Source organism: Eretmochelys imbricata, chromosome 4 (genome assembly GCF_965152235.1).
Source record: "Eretmochelys imbricata isolate rEreImb1 chromosome 4, rEreImb1.hap1, whole genome shotgun sequence".
NCBI lineage: Eukaryota > Metazoa > Chordata > Testudines > Cheloniidae > Eretmochelys > Eretmochelys imbricata.
The window spans coordinates 141,406,405-141,429,317 of record NC_135575.1 but is presented as its reverse complement, the minus strand read 5'-3'; the positions used below and the strand labels follow the sequence as shown (position 1 = coordinate 141,429,317).

General features: G+C 43.8%; 1 protein-coding gene across 4 annotated transcripts in view; it reads right to left on the bottom strand.

Annotated features, from left to right (window-relative positions):
• Window positions 1–22,913, bottom strand: part of EXOC6B (exocyst complex component 6B) — a 449,711-nt gene that overhangs the window by 168,348 nt on the left and 258,450 nt on the right. For all 4 annotated transcript variants that reach the window (XM_077816057.1, XM_077816058.1, XM_077816060.1 and 1 more), the window contains 3 exons: window positions 20,063–20,168; window positions 18,828–18,937; window positions 7,292–7,403 (listed from right to left, as the gene is read on the bottom strand). In XM_077816057.1, the coding sequence (XP_077672183.1) occupies window positions 7,292–7,403; window positions 18,828–18,937; window positions 20,063–20,168 (328 nt within the window). The remainder of the gene's footprint in view (window positions 1–7,291; window positions 7,404–18,827; window positions 18,938–20,062; window positions 20,169–22,913) is intronic.

Here is a 22,913-nt window from a genome sequence, read left to right as displayed (position 1 = left end):
GGTTGGGCTGAGCAGCCATCCCCAGGTACATTCCATCTACTTTCCTTTCCATTCAGCCAGCTGGATCTTCAGAGATATTTTCTGCAGATTCCACACTGAGGACCTACTAAGGATTGGATTCTTCTAGCTATGCAGAATTCCTCCTGGTCCTCTTCCCTCTGGTAACACAATCTGCCCATCCTCATCTGCTTCCAGACATGGAGAATGCTCCCTGTGTCTCTTCCCTCGAGTGCTTATGAAGTGGCAAGCTTACTCTCTGGTTTCCACACACACTGGTTCCTTATAGTCAACTCCTTTCTTCCTTGAATCTGTAGTGGTGAGGCTTTTCAAATCTGGTTGTCCAAATTAAACAAATGATAGTTCTTTTCTCTGTAGTTCTGTAATCCCTTGTGTCCCTGTTATGCATTTGCTTAATCCCCCTCTTTACTACTAATGGCTGCCCCATGGTCCTTTGTCTCTTGGTGGGAGATCAAAGCACACATGCTTTTAATCAGTGCTGCGTAAATCAACAAGAAGGGTGGGTTCATTGTCTCCAATGCAGTCCGCTTAGTATTTATATGGTATATCAAAGTGAGAAGACATTTCAATTTACCAGGCTCAGTCCCACAGGCCTCCACCACGTTCCTACAAAAAACATTTCTACAACCTGACCTGGTACTTACCTTACATTAACTGTGATTCTTTGAGATATTTTGTTGGTGTGGATCCTTCTTATGGTGCACATGCACTTCATGCATGCAAGATCGGAATCTTTTGACCAACACTATCCACTGGGGCTGTGATTGTGTCCTGCATGTCCTCGTGCCCCCTCACCCAAGAGCCTCTAAGAAGAGTGGCCCTGACCATCTCTTTGATTCATTGCTAATTCAAAATCCCAGAGAGCTGGATAATGAAGCTGATGGGATGGAGAGCAGCTGTGAAGTCCACATGCGTTAAACACCTTGGAGATTGACAGTTACCATTATGTAAATGGCCTTTCTTTTTTGAGTCTTTGTCCATGTTGATCCTACTTATGACAACTAGTTAGCTGTTCCTAGATTAACTGGACACAGGTCTGAGGAGTCCTACTACAGCTAACTAAATAAGTATTGCAGAACGGCTCTCCTGAATTTGGCATCTGGCCTAGTTGCTAAATCCAGGGCATAATGCTTGGTAAAGGCATGAACTAAATTGTATGTGAGCCCTGCAGAACTCTGATATAGGAACATTTATTAGGCATGTAGAAGAAATTGTATGGTCTCTAGTTGAGTGGGCCCTGATGCCGCCTGAGGAGAGGGGCATATCTGTTAGTTGGTAACAAATGGTGATGTACTGGGTGATCCACTTGGATAATATCCGGAAAGAGATGGCTTGACCTTTCACAGCCTTCTCCAATGCCACAAAAAAATGTGATAATTTCCTGAATGGCTTGGTCCTGTCTAACTGATAAAGAAGGGCTCTGGAAACATCTGAAGTATGGAACTTGATTTTTCGCAGGTCTGAATGTGGTTTGGGAAAAGAGAACAGCGAAGCTGCTGGTTTGCTTTAAATGAAAATCAGACACCACTTTGGTAAGAAAGTTCTGATGAGGTCTCCGCACACCTTATCTTGTGGAAAAGAGCGGAAGGGGTATCTGCTACTGATGCTTCCTCTGCAGGACGGGGCACCATTCACTTGAAGGTTTAAAATAGTGTAAATGGTGAATTCTCTGTAAATTGAAGTCTTTAAACCATGATCTGAAGACTTCAGTAACTTAGCCAGAGGTTATGGGACTATTACAGGAGTGGGTGGGTGGGGTTCTGTGAGCTGCAATGTGCAGGAGGTCAGACTAGATGATCATGATGGTTCCTTCTGGCCTGAAAGTCTATAAGATGTTTAAATCTTATAGAGGGGACAGCCATCACAAAAGTGGTTTTGAGAATTAAATGGTGTAGAGAGTACTTGGATAAGAGTTCACTGGGGAGTTCCATGAGGCCCATAAGAACTACATTAAAGTCCCAGGCAGAAGTGGACTCTCAAACCAGTGGAATTGTACCTAAGTGGACCCTGACAGAATTAATGGTGAGGCCTGATAGCTTAAGAAGATGTAGTCCAAAATCCTGGGACTAGGGTTTAAAGGGATGAGACCATGTGATGAAGCCCAGATGGGAAAACCTTTCCACTTTGAACGGTAGACTGATCTTGTCTTAAGAGGGCTTCCTGCTCTACATTAGAATTTTCTTGGACCTGTGCAGAGCAATCCCGGTCTGTAGTGCTCAGACACTAAACTTCCAACCTATCAGATGTAAAGATGTTGGGTTTGGATGGATAATTTGTCCTTGATTCTGAGAGCGTATATCTAGCAGATCGATGAGAGCTCTCACTAGCTATGTGGACAGATGCAATAGGTCTGTGAACCAATACTATCTGGACCAATAAGGGGCTTTGAGTACTACTGTGGCCACATCCTACATTTTCCTTATGACCCTGGGTGTTAAGGGAATGGGAGCAAAGGCACAGAGATGGTTGAGACAAAGGGGTTCGGAAGGCATCCTGGAAGAAGCCTGCGCTGGAACAGAATGATGGACATTTGCTCCTGGTGGTGGTGAACAGATAAATTATGGGGGAGCCCCATCTGTGGAATACAGGTTTGAGCATGGAGTCTTTCAGTGACTGAGTCCTCATGAATGGTTGAGATGAATGGCTGAGTACTGCCTGCTGTGGTAATACACCAAATTGTTGTTTGCTCCCAGTAGGTAAAGAGCCTTGTAAGTTTTCCCATGAAGATGGCTTGATTGGTTCTTGACAGAGGGAACTGAAAGGGCACCCACTTGCCGGTTAATATAAAACACTGTAGAGGTGTTGTCTGTCAGGATCTGCACCACTATGGTTCCTTTCAGAAGCAGTAGAAACATTCCACAGGCTAGTTCAAATCACCCAGAATTTCAGCACATGGATATGCGGGGGAGGGACTCTTTCCAGAACCATATGCTTTGAATCTAGGTGTTTTAGCTGGGTCCCCCAATCCGCTATGGAGACATCTGTAATCAGGGTCACTGCGGAAGGAGGAGTGCAGAATATTTCTTTGCAGACAATCTTGGGGCGTCGTCCAACAGTCCAGAAAAGCTAGTAGAGTAGTCCGTACCACAAGATAAGTGTGCTTATGATGTCTGGTTGATTGGAAAACAGACCTCAGGCAGCTCCTGAGAAGGCAGAGGCAAAGTCTGGCAAAAGTGCAGGATGCCACATGACCAAATAGTTTAATGTTTGCAGTGTAGGTCTCTGTGTAAGCTCAAAAGCTTGTCTCTTTCACCAACACAAGTTGGCCCAATGAAAGATACCTCATTCACCTTGTCTCTCAGAGATTCTTGCTGCTGTTGTAGAGTTTCCCCTGAGGTTGGACATTAGGGATGTGATGATCTCGAAACCTGTAGCGATGGAGATATGCCTCCAGCTTGGAATCAAGAAGAGCCCCTATACATTCTATGGACAGAAATGAGGGATGACCCAAATAGCCTGAGATAACCTGCTTTAATATGGAAATATAACCCCTTCTGACTGCACACCCCTAGTTGTCACCTACCACCCCACACTGGAACCCATATGGGGTATCATTAAACAATTTCAACTCACTCTCGATAGAGACCACATCCTGAAAGAAATCCCTCCTGGATCTCCTCTTCCAGCCTTCAAACAACCCCCCTACTTTTTCAAGTTCACAATCAGAAGCAGGCTCCACACAGACCAGGACACACCAACTCAAAGCAGACCAAACCCTGCCAGAACAACAAATGCAAAACCTGCAGACATATCACCACTGCTTCAATGATCAACACCTCCCACAACTCACCTTTCAAGATACATGCATTCTACACATTCCCATCACAACACCTGGTGTACCTCAATCAGTGCACAAAATGCCCTATCACCTGTGGGTGAACACTTTTCACAAAGCAAACACTCTATATCTGACCTATCCGTCCTCATCCTCAAAGGAAACCTGCACAACACCTTCAAAAGACGAGGCTGGGAGTTTAAATTTATAACTTTGCTAGACACTAAATATCAGGGCCTGAACAGAGACACTGGATTTATGGCTTTGTTATAACAACCTATAACCCACTAAATTCCCCACAAGCTGCCTTTCTCCCCTCTTTCCTTCCTTTCCCAACTATGACTGGAGGGATGTTAACGGGCCACTTCACCTTGAATGGCCCCTAGAAATGTTAACTACCTACGCTAAATAATCTGTTCCACCTTATATTTAGCTGTGATACTCTGAGTAGGTTTCCCAGATCTGAAGAAGAGCTCTGTGTAAGCTCGAAAGCTTGTCTCTCTCACAAACAGAAGTTGGTCCAATAAAAGATATGACCTAACCCACCTTATCTTTGTAATACACACTCAGTCCTAAAAATGGAATATGCTGAGGAGTGTGGACAGGGCACTGGATACACCCTAGGGGGATTTGTCTCTCAGAAGCCAGTTGTCCTAGAATGGGTACATGGTTATACCTTGCTGTCTCACACGGACTTCCACTACTGCCACCAAACTTTTTGTAAACTCTCTTGGGACTGCAGACAGGCTGAAAGGTATCAGTGGCGGTTGTGTTCCACTGTAAACTGGAGATATTTTCTATGGACTGGATGAATTGCTATATGAAAATAAGCATCCTGAAGGTCAAGAGACACAAACCAATGCTGAGCTCCCAGAGAGGGGAGGATGGAAGCTAGCTAGTATCACTATTCTGACACAGTCTGTGCATGAATTTGCTCAGTTGCCTTAGGTCCAGGACATGATGCATCCCTGCTTTTATTGGGGGAATATGAAAGTAGAAAGAACAGAAACGCTCCCCTCTGAGCTCCTGAGGTACTACTTCTATGACTCCTATTTCAAAAAGCAAAAGGGAATGGGGATGGGTGAGGGGACAAGAACAGGAAGCAATGGTCTCAAGTTGCAGTGAGGGAGGTCTAGGTTGAATATTAGGAAACACTATTTCACTAGGAGGGTGGTGAAGCACTGCAATGGGTTACCTAGGGAGGTGGTGGAATCTGCTTCCTTAGAGGTTTTTAAGGCCTGGCTTGACAAAGCCCTGGCTGGGATGGTTTAGTTAGTGCTGGTCCTGCTTTGAGCAGGGGGTTGGACTAGATGACCTCCTGAGGTCCCTTCCAACCCTGATCTTCTATGATTCTAGGGGCAAGGGCTGGAATTATATGGAGTAGACTTTGGTAATAAACGCTAATATCCACTGGTCTGAAGTAATTCAAGCCCACCCTGAGAAAAAAGGTAAAGGCAGCAATGAAAAGCAGGATAAGGAAGGTCCTCAGGTGGCCCTGGTACATGGCTCTCTACATGAATGTCAAACATGCTGTCTGGAAGATGATGCAGGGGTGGGTGTTAATAGAAGAGGAGGGGGCTGACTTGTGGAAGGAACTAGAGATTTACTCTTAGAAGCTGCACTTCAGCTAAGTGCCTAAGTCACTTTTGAAAATGGCACTCGACTCCTAAGTGACCTGGGAGCTTTTGGAAATTTTACTCAATCTGTGTGACCCTCAGACACATTCTAAGAAACAGCGTAAAGGCTCGAGATCCCCAGATGAAAAATGCAATGCACCAGCATTTTATAAACACCGGCCAATATTTGTCCTACATAAGAATGAGCATTGGAGTGAAGAACAGAGAAATAGTTTCGAGACAGTGCCAATGTCTTTTCCTACTTTATCCTGACTAAAATGGGGCGGCAAGAGTTACCCATTTAGACCAGAATGGAAAAAAGGGGAAACTGGCTACTCAAACTGTATGTTGCTAAGTGGTATAGAGCAGGAGGGTGACGCCAGCCTTAAGATGAAAAGAGTGCCAAAGCAAAACACTGTAGGCAGGCAGCTCCTGCCAAATTAGACCTTTATTTTAAATTGGAGTCATTAAGTCTGAACTGTCGTGACCTGTAGGCATTTCCTGTGGAATCCCACTTCAGCTTCCAGAGACGCAGTGCCAAGGCAGCTGAACAAACCCTCCACCACAGCACTCTCTCAACCACATTATTTTCTTCTCCTGGCATCACCTTTCCTACGCCTCAGAGTGGAACACACACCACATGTCAAGCTCTTCTCTAAGCGGGGGGTAAGCAGTCTGAAGGGACTCCTGTGGTAAGTTAACCAGTCAGCTATTAAGCACTGTTCACAAAGTCACACGAATCAAATTGCTATGGTTTAAAAATATACTCACAACAGAGGATGTTTTTTTTCCAATGCATAGGGTAGGGCATAGCTCTACATTCCTTACTCCCAAGGACACCCTGGGGGGTAGGAGAGGAGGAATATGCCCCCAAGGATCAGAGACACTCCCCTGTGCCAGAGGGCAGCAGGGCAAGGGTGAATCCCAGTTGCAAAATTGAACGCACATACAGGGATAAACCAGTTCTGATGTGATGAAATTCCCCTAGATGCATCCACACCTTGGATGTATAATTGTTCCCAAAACACAAGAAAGGTTTTCACAGCAAAGTCAGCCACAGATTTCTTAGAGTAAATAAGCATTAGTCAGGTCTCATGTCACAATTCACATACAATTACATCAATTAAATACAGACATATTTTATTTAATATTCCTAGGATAGCAGAACCTGGAGGGCTCACTAGGATTCATTAGCCTAGGCACAGTACAAAGACTTGTACATGTCTCAGTTAGTTTATCATCTACTCACATTAAATGGATTTAAAATTTTAGTTGACACACATTTATAGAAATGTCAGACACTAATCCCGTGTACACGAGCATAAAATCACTGGCTCACAAACATTTTGTAACTGCCATAAACCTCATTTTTCCTAAAGTTTGGGAAGTTATTTCTAAATATCTGGAAAGAAATGCGCTCTGGGAGCAGAGACCATGTTTTATACTCCATGTTTGCCTGGCTTTTAGCATAATGCTGCCAAATTCACTCACTGGAGTTCTGACTTGTGGCTGTAATACAAACGATAGCCGTTTGTTTTACCTTATTTAAATTTTTCATTTCTATAACAAGGAATATAATAGCCAGCATACAAATGTGTTCTAGAATTATAAACATTCAAGGAATACTGGCCATCAAATGATAGACAATGACAACTGAGAAAGCAGCAGAGAAATTCCTCTCTGAGCATAAAGTGCTTACTAATTATTACAGCAATAAGCAGCAGCTCCCCATTGTTCTCAAAGAACCTAAGGTTACGATAATGGTCCCATTGCTATATTTTAAAGACGTGTCCTAGAAAGCTGAAATGGAACTACAAACATTAGATTATGGGACACATTCTCCCTCCATGACTAGATTTGCTCTGGGAACTGAGCTCTTTACCTCTGTCAGCCCTGTGTTTCTTCTCTTAATAACATTCTGCAGACAGTTACTCAGCATTCGAGTCAGCAGCAAGTTGGTTGATTTTCGAATCATGTCGTCAACCTCTGTGGAGCTGAAAAACAGAGTTCAAAAAGTAATTTGCACAATTCTTTGAAGCAGGTGAAAAATCCAAGGCCCCCAGCGCCTCAGCATCTGAGCACCTCACAATCTTTACCCACACAACACTCCCTGTGAGGTAGAGAAGTGCTATCACCATTGTCCAGGAGAGACAGATACAGATTAAGAGACTTGTCCAGTGTCACATCGGGAGTCTGTGGAAGAGCAGGGAATTTAACTCAAGTCTCCTGAATCGCAGGCTAACACCCTCTTGCCTCGACCGACCATCCTCTCACTTCAGCACCTGATTGGCAAGGGTGCTGACTACCCCCAGCTCCCATTTCATATGGGAACTGTGGGTAGTTAGCACTGCTTGGTACCCATGTTCACCCCTACAATAGTGCCATGTGTGTCTATATTTATTTATTTTTAAACTATAGGTATTACGTTTTGTGAAGCTTCTTAATATCTGAATATTAATATAAATAAAAACAGATTTTTCCCCAATGCTTTCTACTATGCTTGTTTTTCGTGCAATTCATGTCATACAAGTGACAACATGCCAGCACAGTGCATTTCCACAGGTGATTAGGAGAATGTCCCTAGAACTGGTTCTTCTCCTATTGGGGTCAATGCTTCCTTCCCACACCCAAGTAAAGCAGGGTAGAGTAAACCTACTGAGAAAGCTGCAGGCAGAAGGGAGACCGTGGCTAAGCAGAAATGCTTCCCCCTGCCCAAGGCTGCGATCTGAGGAGAAGCTGTGGAGAGCTAACATTGCTGTAGGCAATATCAACTCTCCTTTGTGTACTCTGCAGAGCCTGGAAGCATAGCAGGTGACAGCAATTGACAGAACAGCCGTTGATCATGCCATGGTGAGAAACGGAGGAGTCCAGGACTGTGGGGGGCTAGAGTCCTTCTACCCAGCTGCCCACGCTCAACAGAGCTGGTTGCTCAGATCCCCAACAATCCCCATCCTCCACTGTCTTCTTGAGCCCTGTCAGTTCCATAGACAGAGGGGCAATCAGGGAACATGTCCTGACTCCATTGCTCCAACAGAGCTGCAGAAACCTTTCCATTTCTTTAACCCTCTCATTAGAGAGGCATCCAGCCTCCATACTGCAGCAGTCCTTTCAATTGCAGCGCATACAGTTCTCCATTATTCCCAATATCAGCATTTTACCTAAACTTGCACCAAAGCGATTGATGCTAGGTCTGTGTTGGGCAGAAGTACATTTGTTTCTAAAATGACGGACTTTGTAATGGGTCAAGAAACAGAGCGACAGGGCTCGACTTTCAAAGCTGGCCATGTACAAACCCCACACACAGAGTTGGGTGTGCCTAAACTTACATGTACTAATATTTGATATGCTTGTGCAAGTCAGGTCTTTTCACAAACACAGATCTGATTTGTAAGCATACCAGGGTATATATGTAACTCACTGGCAAAGCGTGCGGTGCACCCAACCGCAGTGGCTGGCCCACTAGAAGAGAACAGCCTGTTACTGCTAACTGGCTGTTCTCTATCCTTTTAGTTCAAGTGATAGAGGTCTTCGGTGCTGAAGGTCCCCTTTTCAAACCTTTCTGATTATCGATGATGGGATTGGGGGCGTCATTATACACACAAAATGCTTACTCTGAAAAATCTGACCCATATATTTTTGCTGAACCAGACCCACTTATAAATTAATACAACTCCATTATAACACATAACATTGATAAAGTCCATTCACTTTAATGGTGTCCGTATGCTTTGGGCTTTATTTTTAAGTGGGTGTTTTCAATATACCAGAGGGATATGAAGGCTATTAAAGAATATCCCCACTTTGCAGGTCACTTTAACAGCTGCTGGGAAGCTCCCCTCCCAAGAAGTCCTGTTCTCCCTCCCCCCACACTCCAGTTAGGTGTAATCTTTTCTTTTTGAAGTAGGTTTTGGAAAGTGACTGAAATGCTGGCTCCTTTGATCTATCATCGGCATCACATTAGGCCTGCAACAACATGGCCTTTATCTCCGAGAGCAGGATGACAGGCGGCTGCTGGTGAAGAAAATCTCAAACTGGAAGGTTCAGAAACATTAATAACTTTAGGGCTCCTGGTAAATCAACCCTGTGACCTTTGGCTCCTTACCCTATTTTACCTGACAAATGGAGAGATTACAGAGCAGAAAATGACATGGTAAACAAAAGAAAGCCTTCAAGTTATCTCCGTCCACTTGTGTGCTAGGTAGCCTTGCTCTGTACTCTGCTATCGAGCATGTCAGCTCACTGAAGCCTGTGCTGGCAGTAGAAGCTGATGGGCCCAGCAGGCCTTCTCTCATCCCAGAACTCCCAATCCAAATGATGTAATTTTTGGGCACAGCTGCTCTTACTTCAGTGAGATAAAGGAGACTCTGTTCTTATTTATCTTCCCCAAGAAGGAAAGAAAGCTAGCATAAGTATCTTTGCTCACAAAAGCCACTCTCCAATACCTGTACCCACCAACACACTGCTTTGTCATTGCAGGCTGACCACCTCTGCACCGGTAACCATTTTATCTCTTCTGGTTAATGCCAATCAGGATCTGCTCTTTTGGGCACTGATCCTGCCAGGTGCTGAGCACCTTTATCTGCTACTGACTTCTACGGGAGCACTGAACAGTCAGTGTACCTTACAGGAATTGACTCTTGATGACAGTTGCTAAGTTCCATTTTAAACTAAACACTACTAGCTGAAGCCTCAACGTGTGTCCCTGTCTGGCACACTTGCTCTGATTCTTCAACTCCTTCTAGTTTTATTTGATTTTTATTATGTTGTACTTTGGGTTTGTTAGAGACGGGACAGAACCAAAACCCTAGGGACATTTGGATCCGGACACCAACTTCTTGTTTCAGGTCCATCTCTATCTCTGGTTCTTTGTAGTATGCTTGGATCCTCTGTCACAGATGTACATTTTATTTATAAAGTGTTCCCCATCTCCTCCCATCCAAAGCTACTTGTGGTCCTGTACACCACACAATACAAAGATTAAATATAACTATCATAATATGAGCCACCCCAGGGAAAATTCACAAATGGTAAAAGCAGAGGGGTTAAATAAAGCCACTACATTACACAATACAAAGTTAACTGTTGGTACAGAGGATCACCAGCTTTCTTTATCATGATGTCCCATGTTAATAAGAACATAAGAATGGCCATACTGGGTCAGATCAAAGGTCCATCTAGCCCAGTATTCTGTCTTCTGACAGTGGCCAATGCCAGATGCTCCAGAGGGAATGACCAGAACAGGTAATCATCAAGTGATCCATCCCCCGTCATCCTTTCCCAGCTTCTGGCAAACAGAGGCCAGGGACACCATCCCTGCCCATCCTGTTACCACAGAATCATAGAATATCAGGGATGGAAGGGCCCTCAGGAGGTCATTTAGTCCAACACCCTGCTCAAAGCAGGACCAATCCCCAATTTTTGCCCCAAATCCCTAAATGGCCCCCTCAAGGATTGAACTCACAACCCTGGGTTTAGCAGGCCAATGCTCAAACCACCAAGCTATCCCTCCCCCTAAAACTTTCCTGGCAGCGGTGGGATGCACAGCTGGTCTTCAGTGTCAGAGCAGACCAGAGGGGACACTATGCATGGAGAAGGGCTTGCAGAGATTGTGGGGAGAGAGGTGAAAAACCACATTCAGAAGGGTTGAAAAACTGGTCAACAATCTACATAAGTCTGCAGCAATGTTTTGACCATAAGCCCTTTGTCCCTCTGGTGAATTACACAAAGTAATCATGAAATCTGCGTCTTAGTTTTTAGGTTTTGTAGGTGTGACAGGCTCTTTACACACTGATAAGAGAAAAAAGAACGAGAAGTACTTGTGGCACCTTAGAGACTAAAATTTATTTGGGCATAAGCTTTCGTGGGCTAAAATCCACTTCATCAGATGCATGCAGTGGAAAATACAGTAGATAGATAGATAGAGAGAGAGACACAGAGAACATGAAAAAATGGGGGTTGCCATACCAACTCTAACGACACTAATCAATTAAGGTGGGTTATTATCAGCAGGAGAAAAAAACTTTTGTAGTGATAATCAGGATGGCCCATTTCAAACACTTGACAAGAAGGTGAGAGTAACAGTAGGAGAAAATTTAGCATGGAGAAATAGTTTTTAGTTTGTGTAATGACTCATCCACTCCCAGTCTTTATTCAAGCCTAATTTAATGGTGTCCAGTTTGCAAATTAATTCCAGTTCTGCAGTAGAGAGTACAGCATATAGCTTGAAGGGCTGAGGGTGACACAAAAGCCATTTCATTTCGATTGCTGAAGTTAGGCAGCTTCTTGTTGGTTCCAGCATTAATTTCTCATATTTTTAATCACTGAATGCAAGTTGAGGGTAGTGGTGGGTGGCAAGCTGGTAGAAATGAGATTTTAGAGAGGGCTTCTTGCCCGTGAGCTCCCATTAGAGTCACCTGGCTGAATCCCTGCAAACAAGGGGCCATGTTACGACTAGACATGAGCTGCTCAACTTGCATGCAAGCAGGAAAGCGAACTTCCCACACCTCTGTTCTTGTTGCTTTGCACAGCAGATGTCTTCTGGAAACCTACATGGAGGCCATTCTGTAGGCTTGTGATTAGTGGAAACTGTATTGATATGAGAATATTTTGCCAGAGTAAATACTGTAACGAATTTGGATGACAGGGTCGGTTTTCTGTTTACTTTGAACATAACCTGTTTTGCTGTTTTAGGAGATCTAGCTAGAGAAGGTGAGGATGGGGAAAAGCGCTTTTTAAAATTAATTACACCCACTTTTATTATTTAAACAACTTAGCCAACATGTAAGTTGTGCACTATATGAAAGTTCATCATTTAGTTAAAATATGGCCCTGTCATCAGGATTTAGGGGTCCAGCAATTTGGGCATCATCTCTACGCATATATTTCCCAAAAGGATTTCGATAAATTGGAGAAGATTCAGAGAAAAGGAATGAGAATGATTAAAGGATTCGATAACACACCTTATAGTGATAAGCTAAACAGATTGATATCCTTAAGTGTAACAAAGAGAAGGTTAAGGGGCAACCTGACCATAGTCTGTAAGTACCTACACGGGGAACTAATATTTGATAATGACCTTTTCAATCTAACAAAGGTTTAACAAGATCCAGTGGTTGTAAGTTGAAGCTAGACAAATGTAGACTGGAAATAAGGCACAATTTTTTAACAGTGAAGATAATTAATCAATGGAACAATTTACCAAGGGTCATGGCGCATTTTCCAACACTGGCAATTTTTAAATCAAGACTGGATGGTTTTTATAAAAATATGCTCTGTTCAAAAAATATTTTGGGGAAGTTCTCTGGCCTGTTGTTATGCAGGAGGTCAGACTAGACAATCACAATGGTCCCTCCTGGCCTTGGGATCGTTGAAACTATGATCCTAGCAGCACATTCACAATGCTTTGGCAAGGATGATACTTTCTGCAAGAGGGTCATTACACCACTTTCCTCGAGCTAGCTGGAATATGAAAAATGCTTTGAAAATGGATGGTTTAGTATCATCACTAAATTCACCCTTAAAGCCAGCAATGACATTTCAACATAAGCCTTTAGTACATGAACAACTAATTCTTAATACCAATGCTTAGCACTTACACAGTGCTTTACATCTTCAAAGCATTTCAAAACTAACCGTTCTTTCTTTTTCAGTCCCCTAATATTATGCTGTCTGGCTCCAGTTCCTCCTTTGATGCATGAATTCATCAATTTGTGACACAAATAAGGTAAGTGATGGGTTGTTAGTATGGAATATGGTACAATTTCGAAATTCTAACTGTCATTTAGATAGTTGGCAACACTGCCTGTTCGAATACTTCAGTTTTAGTTATATTTTGGTTAAGGTTGCTGGAAGACCTTTGGGTTTTGAGCCCCACAGAAATAAGAGTCTATTATTAGTAATAACACTTAAAATATTCCACATGCTATACAAGATCCATTTACATGACTCCCTTGTGGGTAGACTCTAAATTCAAGTAGGGTTTCTATTCTATTCAGGTTCTTACACTGCACCGACCACAGTGGCATCTCAAAGTGGCTCAGTTGCAGAATGGCATCTGGAGGCATCACACACCCCCCGTTCATTTTTAGGGTGGGTAAGTGCTAAGTGACCCTGGCTAATAGGGACATTCAGCATATTTTCCTTTTAGTTCTGAGCGATTACAGTGCTGGTAACCCTGGAGGCCTCTGTTTATTCCCAGAGCGGGTAAATCCAGGCACAGGCAGTAAGCAGAAAGGCGGCAGTACAGGATTTTCCATACCACCCCACCAATAGGATTCCCTCCTGACCAGCCATGCCCAGCCCTACTTATCTAGGAATGAGACAATTGTGCGAGTCACCTGGAATACAAAATTTGCCCTGTTTTTTTCTTTATAGCTAAACTCCTCAGAGGAAGGCCTCTGTATTTGTAATATTTATATATTTGTGGGGTTTTTTTAAAAAGTTTGGTCTCAGTTGAGTTCCAGCTACAGAACATCTTAGGCTTTTATATTAGTGCCCAGCATGGTAGTATTTGCTCTTTTTCTCCCTTTTCCGACAGAGCAATGTGTTCACGTATTAAAAGTGTACTTGGAAACAGACTTATAGACCGAAATAATACGGACTCCTCGGCTAGATGCAATGGTATGGGGGTAGGAATAGCTCAGTGGTTTGAGCACTGGCCTGCTAAACCCAGGGTTGTGAGTTCGATCCTTGAGGGGGCCATTTAGGGATTTGGGGCAAAAATTGGGGATTGGCCCTGCTTTGAGCAGGGGGTTGGACTATTTGACCTCCTGAGGGCCTTTCCAACCCTGATATTCTATGATTCTATGAAATGGATTATTTCTTGTATTGTTCTCCATATTGGTCAGATCTTACAAGCACTTAAGCACATGAGTAACATTGATTTCAGTGGGGCTATACCTGTGAGTAAAGTTACCCTGCTGCTTAAGAACGGGATTTTCAAAAGAGACTAGGGGCTTGTTGTCACTACCGTACTAAATTGGTACCGTTGATGCAGTAGTGCTGATTTAGCACGTCTGGTGAAGACGCATTAAATCAAGGGGAGAGCGTTCTCCTGTTGATGTAATTATTCCACCGCAATGAGAGGCGGAAGCTATGTCAGCAGGAGAGCATCTCCTGCTGCCATAGCACAGTGCAGATGCCAATTTAAGTCGATGTAAATTATATCACTCAGGGAGGTGGGTTTTTCACACCCGAGTGACATAACTTACATCGACTTAGGCGGCAGTGTAGACAAGCACTGCATGATTTAGAAGCTCAAGCCCCATAACATCAATGTGATGTGCTCCTAAGCCACTTGGGCACTTTAAAAATTGCCCCCTACATGTCTGCAGAGATTGGGCCCTATGTTTGTAAAATCAAAGTCCTGTTAGATAACAGGTTGCCACATTTAAAGGTTTCCACCTGTCTGAAAAATTATATTGGTTCCAAAAACAAGGAATATCTTTAAAATGGGAAATTCCAATAGAAATGGTGACATCTTTTAAACCAGTGGAAATTTTTTAAGACAACTTATACTGGCATTAGAAAAGGTTCAGAAAAGGGCAACTAAAATGATTAGGGGTTTGGAACGGGTCCCATATGAAGAGAGATTAAAGAGACTAGGACTTTTCAGCTTGGAAAAGAGGAGACTAAGGGGGGATATGATAGAGATATAAAATCATGAGTGGTGTGGAGAAAGTGAATAAAGAAAAGTTATTTACTTGTTCCCATAATATAAGAACTAGGGGCCACCCAATGAAATTAATGGGCAGCAGGTTTAAAACAAATAAAAGGAAGCTCTTCTTCACACAGCAAACAGTCAACCTGTGTAACTCCTTGCCTGAGGAGGTTGTGAAGGCTAGGACTATAACAGGGTTTAAAAGAGAACTGGATATATTCATGGAGGCTAAGTCCATTAATGGCTACTTGCCAGGATGGGTAAGGAATGGTGTCCCGAGCCTCTGTTTGTCAGAGGGTGGAGATCACTTGATCATTACCTGTTAGGTTCACTCCCTCTGGGGCACTTGGCATTGGCCACTGTTGGCAGACAGGACACTGGGCTGGATGGACCTTTGGTCTGACTCAGTCTGGCCGCTCTTATGTTCTTAACTTACTAGAGAAGAATCTCTAAAATATGCCTCAGATTCATCCCAATGAAGAAATATTTTAAAACAAAGTTTTAAATTGAAATAATAAAGCAAAACAAAAAATGTGCACACCCAGAAAAGCGGTTGAAGATAAGACAGGTCTTTAAATATTTTAAACATCTTTCATAATCACCTCATTATAAAGGAGAATATTTCTGTCCAACAAATACAAGGAGCTGGTTTAGAATAATAATTAAAAATATATGACTCATGTTTTCTGCCGCAGGGTTTATTCTTCAGGAAAAGACTGCTGAGTACTTAAGAGAACTGTCTATGTTAATGATAGGTGATGTCCCATATCCCATAACAGTAGCCATGACCTTCATGCCTGCTGTGATTGACAGCCTGACCCCAATCACTCCAGGGTGCAAGGTAAATGACAACCGAGGAAGAAAGAGAAAGAAAGAAAACTTGCTGCTGGCTTTGCAGCCAAACTTCCTAATAAAAACTCATTCAAACTGTCAGAGTGAAATGAAGAAAGTGTCAACAGGGGTTTTCAGAGAAATATTCAGTATGTTTGGATGGAAAAAACACAACAGCTCCACTCTTTTCCCCTTGCCCAAACGCACCCTGCACAAAAAAGGATGAAAACTCCGAAGTTGAAAGGAATTTTAATAACTTGTCCATGGGGAGCCCCTGAGGTAGTACCCAGGAGAACACTTTCTTCCATTCTCTGACAAACCTAATCATCTCGGTAATGGTTAAGAGCACAAAGCACTTAGCTTCACGCCTCCAAGGAAGCACCACTGGAAGAGTTAAATGAATCCGATAGCTCTGTGAAACAGGACAATTTTACAAAAAGAGCAGAGGGCAAGCTAGCTTCAGAAGCCTAAATATTTAATGGCAACCCACAGGTTAACACCTGTGGGGCCCACCAATAAGATCATCCTGCCATGAGATGATTAAACTCTGGGACTGACCATCAGAAGGCAGCCACTGGATCTTAGCTTCCATAACAGGACACAGAGAGAATGGTGATTTCTCTAGGAACTGAAGTCCAGACCAAAAAAGACAGCTATTCCATCCCTACAGAGCATTCTACAGACTCTGGAAAAACTTAGCCTGCAGGCATCCCCAATAGCACTGTCGTAAAAAGATCAGCCCACTGGTGTGATATCCAGCCTCCAGCAGTGCCCCGTACTTGAAGCTGCAAAGATCAGAAACATCCACATACTGTACAGCACCTAGCTACCTGTGTACTGTACACAGGCATTAGGGAAGAAGGAACCCTTCCTTGCCCTTCCAGTGAGAATTCACCATTTATTTATGCACCTTCTGCAAGTTAAATATATTACTGTGCGTAAGCATGGCCCAACTTATAATTACTAGGTTGTATAATTGTTCTCCAGGCTTCCACAGACACAAAAACACTTGTGTAAACAGCATCAAGGCACCTGGGCAGGGAGGAAGGATAGTAAACAAAGAAATTTTGTAGGATATTTAAAAAAATAGATTCAAATTTCATTTGTTTATTTATAAAATCCCATGGAAAAAACGGAGACACAACTTGTTTGGGAGAAGTCGAGTCTTCCAAAACCACAGAGCTCAAGGAAAACATGTTCTGACAGCAACTGAGTATTCAGCTTAGAGTGCATGTGATCCAGTAGTTAGATCAGAGAACTATGGGGTGGAGTTTTATTCCTGACTCTGGAACTGTAACATTTTGTGACCCTGGGCATGTTTCTTGATCACTCTGGTCTTAGTTTAGAATTGGCATAACTACTACTTACCTTCCTCACTGGGGTGCTGGGAGGCTTGAATGGGAAACTTCTCCTATTTGACCCTTTTTTTTTTTTTCCCCCATTCACTGGGACATTTTCTGCAAATCTAGACTCTTGGGTATAGCTCCTCCCTCCAGAAGGTGGAGAATTTTGAATCTTTTTGATGATGTCAGACCCTATGTATAAGGTGCTTGTTGGTTCACCAAAGCCAGGTGAAACTCTGAAAGTTCTTCTCTAGGATGGTTTCATGTAATTCATATGAGTTTACTCAAGTTACCAGCTAGAGAAGTTTCTCCGTTAGCTCACATGATAGAGGCCCAAGCTTTTAGCTTTGGAGTCCTGTACTCAGTCTCCATGATGGCTGTCTATATAAGTACTGCCCTAGTTGAACAGGTTGAGTAGCTAGATCCCTGGACGGTGATATCTGATGTTTCCGAGATATGCTTTAGAGCAGACTCTCTTTGCTGAGTGGATCTGTTAGCAAGTACCTTTTCCAAACTGGAAAGGGGAGGAGAGGAGAGGCTGCTGGATGTACAACTTAATTAAGGGAAGAGGAACGGGTGAGCATGGACATGCACTGGTATATGCTGCCCTAGGTGACGCTGATGGGCAGGAAAGGGGGTGGAGGACTTGCTGCTATTCCCTCATTGTGTACATGTGCTGCTGGACCAAGATGGTGACACACACTTCTGGTTTTGATAGCACAGAGCTTGTCATTATAAGCTTCTTTGGAGAGCATGGAGGGTGAGTGGTGGAAACAAAAAAAAAGGGAAACGAGTCAGAGGAGGAAGCTAGCTGGTCAACTCCATAGGTATGGGAGGGTGTCCCCTGGAGGAGAGTAAGCGAGAGGCTTGGGAAGGCAGAGTTTTCAGGAGGTAGGCCCTTGTGTTGTGACATGACCTTGGGTCCAAGAGGGGCCCAAGAACACTGGGTGGACCCAGTGGGGTGGTGCCTCGCTTATCCTTGAGTTCCTGAAGTAGGGGAAGAGACCTGTTGGAGGCCACATACTGCCTACACTTCCTACCATTGGAGTAATCTCGGAAGGAGGATCCCTTAACAGTTAGCGCTTAACAACAGCTGTTCCAGAACCTTCTCTGGAGGTGCTCCAGGGAGCCCTATGTGAGATTGCCATGCTGTGCCCATACTATGAAGTCCCACCAGCCTTTGCTCTGGTGGGCAAAAGACCATCATTACCTTTGTCAGGGATGGCTGGGCTCAGCTGTGTTGTATGAAGAACTCAGAGGAATCACAGAGGGAACAGACCCTAGTCCTCTGATTTTTTTATGCAGCTGGCAAGATACTGCGCTCTCCACCAGCTGGAAACAGCCACAGCTGTTCTTCAAGAGCTGGCAAGCCCCTTATGTGAATGGGATATCACTCCACTAAAAAGGAGTGTACCATCTCTGTCCTCTGGCAAGGAGGGACTACCCCCAAATATTAGTACTGCCATGGAGGATTAAGGAGAAAATGAATGTTTATGAAGTGTTTTGACATCCTGCAGTGAAAGGAGCTATATAAATTGCAAAGTTATCATATTTACATGAACAATCATCAGTATTGCATACTGTACCTCAGATGAAGATCTTCTGAGAACTTTAGACAGGCATAGATGAATTCTTTAATCTGATTGTAAACTTTAGGCACAAACTCAGAAAAGGGGAACTTCTTTGGAAACGGTTGCTGTAAAATACAGAAAAGAATTAAAATAAGGACAACAGCAGAAATTTAACAGGGAAAAGCACCACTCCCAGCAAAATCTAGAGGAGCTGCTTTCCAGCTCCATGCTTTCAAATCAATTCTAATATTCAGCCAGGTTATGCAATGAAACAACAAGCCAGCATTTATTGTGTGTTATACAACTGTTTCAGCCAAGTGAAGGACCAGATAATCACTCACAAATAGCATTGTATTGGGCCTGGAGAGAAAACTGCAGCTAGAAGGGAATAGTCAGAGGAACACCTCACTCATACCCATTACCAGCTCCCTTATTCATAAAAAGAAAATACTGGAATACTCCTCAGTGCTGATTTACCACCATGCACGGCACAAGACATTTTGTTCTCTGTCACCTCTTACTGTTTCTGCCTCAGGCAGGCACTGGCTTACAACATCAATAGCAGGGAGGAAGCAGAGGTCATGTCCTTCAAATCAGACTCTTACTAGCTTGGCTTCAGCCATAGCCTAGACAGGGCCCAAGGGTCCAGAGCACAATGGTGAAGAAACTGGATGCCGAACAGATGGGGAATGGGAAGGGGGGAATTAATGCCCAAACACCTAACTTGGATTGAACTCCTTCCCCCCGCAACCCAGTTTGTAATTACACTCACCAGGCCGGGAGCATACATTTGCCAGAGGCTGAGCGCAAGCCAAGCATGGTTTAAAGAGACACTGTGACACTGTTCAGGTCAAGTCTGACCCTACTTTTAGAGTTTTGTGAAGACCAAGCTTTTATAAAACTGAAGGTATCGTTATATTTTAAAATTCTGAAGAAATTAAAATAAACCAAGTCAATAGAAACGCTTCCATAAAATCAAAATGAAATTCCGATGGAAACAAACTTTTAAAAAACAAACATTCCCACGCATTGCAAGCATTGCAGAACTGTTAGCTAGCACAATGATGCAAAAGGGAAATTGACTAGACACTGACAAGTCTGCTCTCTTCGCCTAAGCCCGGAACACGTAAACCATGAAAAATACAAGTGATTTTTTTAAAAATTATTTCCATTTTAATAATCTTTGGTGTTGTTAGTAACTAGTTTCTTAAGGGTATCCCAACAGGGTCCCCTTTTAGAGGCTTCCTTACCTTTTCCAGCTCTGGATCCTGGAATGGAAACTGTCCTATTATCTTCTTATAAAGTTCTTCATTAGCTACGGGTATAGGACTGTAATTATCAGAATCAAGTATATTTCTGTAAAATATAAGAGAACAGTTACTGTAACTCTCCTTGCACAGAGAAATAATGTTACTACCAGAAGCACACCTGTCCAGAATCCGAGCGAAAGAGCCAATATCAAGGGTCCCTGGCATTCACAAAGGTCTAGCATAATGAGTTATAGCAGTACAGAGCATTTCCAGGTGAGAAATAGGTGACAGACCAGGCTTGTGGCTCTTTAACCTAAAATGGCTAGGAGTGCTACTCTTACCCAGGTGTTGCCTCTAACCCCAATCCTTTCCATAAACAAACATCTGATCCGAATTAGTAGTGCTTTCAGTCTGAGCTAACTGACTCATCTGGGGTTTTCACTTGGGTTAGTAACCTGCCCACTTTACAGTGAGGACGCAGGCTAAATCACTTGAGCGCTGATGAACCTCCAACACCTTCCTACAATTCCCCCCATGAGCCCAGAAGGGCAGATACCTTTTCCCAGGATTCACTGACAAAAAAGCTACAGAGCATCTCAGCTCATTGCAGCACAAAGAACCATGGGATGTGTCTCCAGAAGCCCTGACATCACAGAGGTGAGTGCAGCCCTAGTGAAGACACAGCCGCTCGGGTCTGGCTTTGAAGTGTGGCTGATTCACACCCAGGTTAGACTATCCCAGTGCTCAGGCCTGAGTGCCAATCACCCAAGTTAACTCTGCAATGAAGACATACCGTGTATTTTAGGTGGTCAAAGAAGTAGCATAAGTGAATGTATCAGATGGATATCACTCGTGATGAGCGCTCTGAGACTGATGAGTCATTTGAGATAATTATCTGCAAGGCCTAAGACCCAACCAAATCACAAGCAAAGGTCTAACCAGGTGACCACCACGCAGGTATATAGGCTCCTAATGAAAGCAGTCACTCCAGTCCGCTCCATGTCACTACTTTGTTGGTAGTTCTGACAGACTGCTCCCTGCCAACCTGTTCCTGCCCGTTTCAACCTGTGCCTATCTCCACTCCTACTCCAGCCTTCATCTATTCATGATCAAGCCATGGCAGGTCTCCCAGGTGTGCTGACCTTTTGAGCAGACTGCTCCCCGACATGCTCACATCGAGTGACCAAAATGGAAACCCCTTGCAGTTGGTCCGCAACCTTCAGGGTCAACTTGCCCAACTGCAACAGGAAAACAATTCCCTCTGCTCCCAAATCCCAGCAGATCCAGTACTGCCGGCAACAGTCCCTCTGGGACATGGCCCAAAGGTTCCACTGCCAGAAAGATTTGATCGCAGATGCCAGAAATTCTGTGCTGTTATTAACCAAAGCTGCTTTTTGTACTGGATGCATTCTGCAATGTATCCTGATGACCAGACCAAGATGGGACTTCTCAGTTCATTGATCAGTGAAGCCCTAGAATGGGCCTCGCCACTTCTGGAACAGGCAAGCCTGATCCTTACTAATTTCAATGAATTAATCTCATACCATTTTGGTCCCATTTGATGATCCGAATAGCACTCGTATTGCTGAAGCTGCCTTGCAGTTTCTCAAACAAGGCCATTGGCCTGTCCCGCCACATGCCGTCTCCTTTCAGTGTCTGGTTGCTGGTACATCAAGGAATGAGGCAGGCCAGATCTACCATTTCTGCCAGGGTCTGAACGATGATGTAGAAGATGAACTGGTCTAGGTCAAACCCCCACTATTCTGAACTCGTATTAAATTTTGCATTGGATCAAGAGTCATTTCAGTGACTCCACGAAAAGATGGCATGCCTGCAACCTCAGCAAAGCCCTGCTCCATTATGGCCATCCGCATGAACTGCTCCAAAACCAGAGCCTGTGCAGACTGATGCAACAAGGCGGCACTACATGGGTGAAACAGTCTTTGCCTATACTGGATGGATAAAGCTCCTTTGCCACTGAGTGCCCCAGTAAACCCAGGCCTTTGGCAAATCTGGGAAATGACCAAATCCAGCCCCATTAGAAGGGTCACAGCTTTACGCAACTATGGAATCAAGTGTTCCGCACAAGCCCTCTCTTCTGCCATCATGTATCTTGGCAGCCGCAAACTGCCACTTTCCACATCTGCAGGTCTTGCTCCGTCTCTGCATCCTGACTACGTGATACTGAATTCCAGGGCTTCTAGTAATTTTATGGATGCAGGGTTGGCCAGTGTGGAAGAATCCCATAGTAGCAGTATCACCTCAGACCGAGTGGAGTCAACTGATGGCAGCATGCTGTTCTCAGGTCCAGTCACACATCAAACCGCATTCCTCCAGCTCAAAATCCAAGACCATATGGAAATTCTGCAGTTCAATTTCAATTCCATCGTGCTCTGCATTCCCTGGCTCTCAGTGCATGATCCAAACATATCTTGCAAGACACAATAGATATGATTCAAGTCAAGCTACTGAGGACCCTTGCTAGAACGTGCGTCTATATAGCGTGAATTCGCATATAATGCGGTCGCAGCCGTGGATCCCAAATGTAATTACTTTAATTGCAATTCCTTTTGACGAGGTCCCCGCTATAACACAGTACTGCGCATGGATCCCAAATCCTGCGTTCTAGCGAGGGTCCGGTGCACTGCCGGCAACTGTGCCTAGCCACGTCGCGTGCCCAGAAAACAAAAAGGGGCATGGAAAAGGCCATGGCCTTCTGTGTTCAACAGATTCAAGGAAGCAAGAGTTCACTAATGCTTGCAAAACACCACAATTTTATTGACGTATTTGACCAAAGAAATGCTGACATCTTACCCTGCATAGACTCTGTGACCTAGCCGGTGTCAGAATT